Here is a 7,097-nt window from a genome sequence, read left to right on the forward strand (position 1 = left end):
AATGATATACTGAGAATATGAATAGAGCTCAGATTCATTTGTTACCTCTTGCAGACATTGCAGCTGCAGGTATAGGGATGAAATGTAGCAAATAGCGTCCTTAATTATAAAGGACAGCTTATTTATTACAGAACACATCTATCCTAAGCAGAGCTTTCATCTGAGAACTGATTGCCTTCATTCACAATGTCTATTAGGTGCACAGCTGTACAGGAGGGTGTTTGCACTAGGATGACACATCTATTGAGGTTCATTGTGTACACAAGGGTGAGGACTTGGCCGAGTAGCAGATAGAAACATAAAACAAAGTCTTACCGAGACATCTTCTATTGCATGAGGTATGGAGTGGATGGAGATGTCCCCAAGTCCTGAGCCTAGCCCATGAGGCCCATGCAGAAGATCTTCATGCCGCCTGTAATCCCTGCGAGGGTCCAGGCCGGACAGCTGATGTGGTAGCCCCCGATGTGTGTGCAATAGACTGGCCTCTTGGCTTTGCCTCTGTCCTGGCCACCCTGGGTGCTGAGGTTGCGGTTGAGCATGGAGGGAATTGAGGCTATATGGGTCATTAACGTGGGAATATGGATCCTGTGACTGTGGATATATGGGCTGGTATGGTGGAGGAAAATATGGGGGTTGAAAGTCAGTATTAGGGGTATGAGAAAGTGGGGGAGCACTGGCATAGGGAGACTGGCCCACTGACCCCAGCTGGGGTAACCTGCCTGTCCCATTACTGGTACCGTCATGACGATCCTGCAAATAACAAAATAGAGACAATTAATGACATATTAAGGTATAGACATACAATTACTGCAAATATTAATATCATACTATATAGTACCTATTTCATATGCATCCCAATTATTATGTCTCATTAATTTAAATATACATTACATGTCTGCACTCAATACATCAAGAAAAATATCAAAAACAAATTAAATAATTATAGAAACCAAAGAAGCATTGAGATACAATACTTAGAATAATTATAATAGTACCCAATAATTTTCTGAATTATAGAATAATAATCCATTTGTTGTAAAGGATATCTTGAAATAAACATCTGCAATGCATAACATGTAACAGCCCCTAACATGCTAAACATATTAAAGAAATAAATAAACAAAAACACAAAATACATCCTAGATACTGCCATTTTCATACTGGCATCGAGCAGCTATTTAAAGAAAGTATGCATTAAATGAAAGCACATGCCCCATGCAAACATATGTTTGAGTTTAGCTGGGGACCGAGAGATTATATATATCCATGTTTTATAACATAAAGAAGTCATTTGATCAGGGAGAAAGCACAGGATGTAGGAGATAAAATAACATGTCAGTAATAGCGGTAATACAAATCATGGGAACTGCACAATGGGGTTTTGAAGGCAGGACGAGATGGAATTGGATGGAGTAGATTTATGTATATAAAACTGCAAAAATGATAAAACTGTAATTATAAAGCATCAACATTTCTGCAAACTCACCATAGCGGAAAAACTGTGCACTAACATGATTGCTGCTACTGATACAAATCTATGGAGAAAAAGGCAAATGCACAAGAGTGGAACCAGAAGAGCAGGGAAAAACTCGCCAACCCTAGTATATAGCTACTAGAAAATCATGACGACGAGGAAGATCGAGCGCCGACCAAAGACCATAATCCATCAGATCGCAAGCGATTCTTCATGTGAAGAAGGCAGAATTGGCAAAAGCAAAGTTTTTCTGTATGAATGTCTCTTCGTTAATCCTTCCTGTGTGTAATGCTTCTGCTGCTGGGTTTCCTATAAGAGCTGCAGCCTGCTCCCTCCTAATAGCAGCAGATATTCATGACTATTAATATTACAGCAATACTTAATAAAGGAAGAATGGCTGGAAATCGAGCGTGAACCGAGGAAGCAACTCAAGGCAGAGCCCTGTTCTAAATGACGTCCATTGAATGAAGAATCAGTGTATCTAATCAGAGGTGGAGGGGGAGGAAAAGAGGGAGAGACACCAGTGAGGGAAGGAGAGAGGGGAGGGGGCTGGCGAATCACAGGATAGGGGGGACATTTTAAAGGTTGCAGGGCATGAAAAGTGAATGAGTGTGACAGGGAAGGAGGGATGGGGGGAATAAAGGGAATTGGCACCTGGGAATCCTGGGAATATCCTGGATAAGCCATGGGCAGCTCCGATGTCCTCCTCTTGCTGCTAGGAATGTTCTCTGTGCTCTCTAGCCCTTTGCTTTTCATGTCTGGATCCGAGGGGCCCGGATCTCCTGTCCTCTGAACCTGATCCATAGCCCGATGGGCTCCAACCACAACAACCACAGCTTCCTATTCCAACAAATAGTCTCTGCAGCACCGCCAGTCAGGGCAGCACATCCACAACTCTTCCCTCAGCTCTAATTAAGATTCTCTGCTCTTTTATTTTTTTTTTTACTATTTAAAAGAGAAGGCTGCTTTTATGTTGAGGCATCAGGCCAATGTCCCAGTACTTAGATGAGGGTCTCACACAGCAATCCTGGAGGAGGCAGCAGCAGTCCAGGGCTTGTGGCAGCATGCAGGTCCCGGAAGGCAGCTAGCAAACTTTGTTCTTCTGTTGGAGTCTTATTGGTTTCCTGTTCTTCTTCTGTGCCCAAATACTGAAAGCTCCCAAGTGTAGATCCCACGCCTGTCGCCTTGCACAGAGGTCAAGATACTCCAGCCCTGGTCATCTGTGGCCAGCACCAGTCCAGCACGGGTCGGCCCGACTCTGTAGCTGCCTCCCTTCCGCCCGATCCTGGCTCTAACTCCAATTCCAAACCCGTCCGACTGGCTCTGCAACTCCGGCAAACAACTCCTCCAAAATATGACATAGTCAACTCTATAGAGCTCTTAGCTGGCTGGGGTTAGAATAACAACAGTCATCCAGCACTTGCATGTTCCTACACAGCAATGCACACCTAACAAAATACAGCTTTAATCTCCAGCTCAGAAGCACATTACATTCCAGCCCGTCCTGCACCAGGGCTGCTGCTTCTCCTTCTACACAAGCGGGCACATGGAGAGCCTCACACCACCTATATTAAGCATCAACTGCTTTACCAGCCCTAGCTGAATGCTGAAATGCACAAACCCCACTCAATTACCTGCATATAGTGAAGCGTAAATATGTGTGTGCATGTATGTGTATATATAATATTTATTATAGTATGTATGAATGTATGTATTTTAACCCCCTTGTCTATCCACCAAACTAACCCAGCCATTCGGGGAATTTACATAACAGCAGAAAACAGCTCAGAGTAGTCTTGCAAGTCGTAACAAGACAATGATCCATGTGCCAGCACTGTGCCTTTGTACTCACACGTTTGTGTGCCTTTGTATGCACCACAACACCCGACATATGGTAAAACTCCACATTCTCTAGCGATCATGTTTTCTCCATTTCCGATATTCGTAATATAACCCGCATAGATATTATTAATGTTTTTTTAGCTGCAAAGTTTATAAATAATACAGACGATCAGTTATAAAATACTATAAAAGAGTTTATTGAAATACAAAAGAATCACCTTCGTATGTAATAGCCATAGACAAGTGATAGAAATAATCGCTCTAAAAATCATAAATAACACAATACTAAATGTTTTTTCTCACGAAGGCGCATTAGCTCTATAGTTTAATGTATAGTGTTGAAGTGCGAATAATAATTGTGTACCTATAGAAATGGAATGTATCTTTGCATGCACTGATGCTAACTGTATAGGGAACCAGTTGGAAAGTACATCAAGCAGAGATCACAGGCTACCCCAAGCTCTTAGATCACAATGCTGAGTACAATGTACTGCATGTGATAGTAACGTTCAGAGTTATACTCCTCCTTACCTCACACTCTTCATATTTGATATTATCCGTTAGTTTCCACAGCATTTTCATGGGCTTTTTGGAAGAGGATTTCTTCTTCCTTGTCCCCACAAAAGTCTAGTGCCCCTGTGCGCTGTACAGAGAGAGTGAGCAATGCTGGTGCAATGCTTTGGTGCACTGAGATCTCCCTCTAATGGTAGAAAGTTTCCTTTATTTCCTTGCTTCTAACCACCAAGCCTAAATAGCTGATTAGCATATCAACAATGGTGACATGAGATCCTATACTCAAGGGCTTAAAAGGCACCAAAAGGGAGCCTGATTTATAAACCGACAAATCAATGCACATCTAGTAAGATATATATATATATATATATATATATATATATATATATATATATATATACATATATATATATATATATATATATAATATTTATTACACACATGGCTCTATGTTTAGATTTAACCATTAGGTGCAGAATGCATGAGTTGATGGAAGGAGTGCATCTCGTATTTTTTATTTTTTTTTATAGTTCCCGACGTTCTTGAAGTGCAATGAAAAAGAATATTCAAAGTGATAATCTGTTTTTACATGTCCTACTTGATATTCAACTTGGGTGTCTAAAGATCTTGGAAAACGTGTGAAATGAGAAAATTATGCAGCATCTAATGAGCAGTTCCATTTTGACGTTTGCAGAATAGTTAATTTTAATGGGTAATTGTATTAGAGTGAAAGGAAGGCTGGAACAATCAGCCCACAATACGAAGAGGGCTTCTCAAATATGTATATAATTCTTTCTGGGGATCTAGATCTGTTCTACTAGCACAACTCTAATATTGTGTGTATATATTATAAATGGTATTGTTATAGCTAGTATAGGTTATCCTTTAGTACATCAGCGTTTTGGTGGTGACAGTGCATTTACATAAATAGTCTCTGGAGCCAGTGGACCCCAGTCCAATGTCATGAAGATCTGGGAGGTCTTCTCCTATAAAAAAAGACTGTGTTTCCTCCATTGTGTTTCTTCTTAGTCTAGTCAAAATAGTTGTTTTTCCCTCATTGAGTTTTAAATGAAGTTGGGATTATCCTTTAGTGTATGTGTTAATAGTCTTGTAATGTGAAAAGAGCACATCATGAGCCAGCGCCACCACTTGAGCTGAAACAGGCCCATAGTCACATCAACTAGATTACCATGACCGCCCAGCTAATTGAATGGGAATATTAGAGTCAGGATCAAACATAGCAGTGGAGGTTAGAAAGAGTGTGAAAAACACTTTACACCAGTAATACCGTACAGCAGCAACACATCAATATCGTCGCATTTAGTAGTCATTAACATTTCTTGGGTGTGGTAAAGACATTCAGGAGTTGCTAATAGTGTGAAACTCTCCACTATACATGGACATTGTGACCCTCACCATTGACATGCAGATACTAACATTCGAGTACTAACCCTATAGCTTTGCTTAGTCACTCCGACATCAGTATCGTAAATCTGCTGCCTGAAAGCTTCAGATCGAACTCAAATTTGGTAGCAGTAAATAAACATAAAATATCCCCGGAATATAACGTACTGTCTCCAATAAAGCTGTAGCAGAGCTGAGCTTGTCAACATAGCAAAAGCTTACTTTGTCAATTTCCAGAACTCATACAACTAATTCTAATTATCATAGATAATGCTTGTTCACTGTATTGTAAAGTACTATGTAAAGGTTTTAGGCAGGTGTGGAAAAATTCTGCAAAGTAAGATTTTTTTTTTATTCTGCAGCAGGACAAGGACCCCAAACATAAAGCCAATGTCATTAACAAATATCTTCAGCGTAAAGAAGAACAGGGGGTCCTGGAAGTAAATGTCCCCCACAGAGTCCTGATCTCAACATCATGGAGTTAGTCTAGGATTGCATAAAGAGAGAGAAGGATCTGTGGTTAGTTCTCCAAGATGTTTGGCATAATCTCCCTGCTGAGTTCCTTCAAACACTCCGTGCAAGTGTACCTAGAAGAATTGATGTTGTTTTGAAGGCAAAGGATAGTCACACCAAATATTGATTTGATTTAGACTTTTCTTTTGTTTATTCGCTTTGCATTTTGCTAATTGATCAAAAAACTAGTAACACTTCTATTTATGAAGCATTCTAACTTTGCAGCATTGTTTCCACACCTGCCTAAAACGTTATACATTTATCCTGATAATATATTTTAAATGCACAACTTATCATTGACAACACAAATTGTTCTGTCTATCTATCTATCTATCTATCTATCTATCTATCTATCTATCTATCTATCTATCTATTGTAAAGACAGATATACACTATACATATCAGAATAATTTGGGCCTACTAGCAGTATTTTAGTAGTTTCCATAAAGTATAAGCAGATGCTCATGCTGATTACCCTATGTACACAGCAAGATTTGTACATTGTAAATGTGAGATTAGAACCTTCAAATCTTAACTTTCCACATGTATCTGTTGTCTATTTTCTGTTCATCCATATAAATATAGGATTTCTGAGCAGACAACAGGAGCAATCATGTGTACAGATATATTATGTCCAGCTCTGCTGTGAATGATCTCCGGGCATTTGTTGTCATTATTATAAGCTTGCATCATTCACTTTTACTAAGAGCCTACTCTACAAAAAAGAAGTGGCTCAGGGCGGTTTTGTCTGCTCAATTCCTCACCTGTCTTGTATTTTAATGACCAAATCCAGAGCATTTTTAAGAGAAATCTAGGAATGTCCCACATTTATATGCTTATGTGTCTATGTATGCTATATAAATATATAAATGTCACTTGTATATAATAAATACAATCAGGATAAAAAGAGATAAAATACTAATTCTATTTAAGTGAGTCGCCAGTTGGGTACCTGTGACCAGGTGTGACATCTCACCTGCCAATCCCCCATCCTGGCCAGCATGGACATCCTATAATCCCTCGCTGGTGATAGACTGAGGGATCCGCCTGCAGATACGAGCAGCTTCAACAAATCCTTCTCTACCTGTACAGGAATATCTCACCTGCTCATAAAGAACTGGTTGCTACCTGTGCACGCATGCGCAATGCCCAGGAATGTGCTTAGGTAACTTACTATGTTCAGAGCTGTCTGAGATGTTGATGGATTTACAGCGACCCAAGTCTCCACATAAACACCAGCTCCCTCCTCCTTACTATAGGCATTTATTGCGGAGGTCTTGCATTCATGTAGTGAAGTGTTATGGTGTATAAAGACACCCCCCAAGACTTCTGATCACCTCCTGCAGCCTTT

General features: G+C 40.1%; 1 protein-coding gene across 7 annotated transcripts in view; it reads right to left on the minus strand.

Annotated features, from left to right (window-relative positions):
* Nucleotides 1-6,866, minus strand: part of TFAP2A (transcription factor AP-2 alpha) — a 17,731-nt gene extending 10,865 nt beyond the window's left edge. For 2 of the 7 annotated variants that reach the window (XM_066579343.1, XM_066579342.1), the window contains exons 1-2: nucleotides 2,129-2,794; nucleotides 316-750 (exon numbers count right to left, since the gene is read on the minus strand). In XM_066579343.1, the coding sequence (XP_066435440.1) occupies nucleotides 316-750; nucleotides 2,129-2,278 (585 nt within the window). In that variant the 5' untranslated portion in view covers nucleotides 2,279-2,794. Of the gene's footprint in view, nucleotides 1-315; nucleotides 751-1,486; nucleotides 2,075-2,128; nucleotides 2,795-3,847; nucleotides 4,002-6,698 lie in introns of those variants that run through there. The other 5 variants (XM_066579346.1, XM_066579344.1, XM_066579345.1 and 2 more) reach the window with 5 other exon arrangements.
* Nucleotides 6,867-7,097: the final 231 nt, after the last annotated feature.

This window comes from Eleutherodactylus coqui, chromosome 9 (genome assembly GCF_035609145.1).
Source record: "Eleutherodactylus coqui strain aEleCoq1 chromosome 9, aEleCoq1.hap1, whole genome shotgun sequence".
In the NCBI taxonomy this organism is placed as follows: Eukaryota; Metazoa; Chordata; class Amphibia; order Anura; family Eleutherodactylidae; genus Eleutherodactylus; species Eleutherodactylus coqui.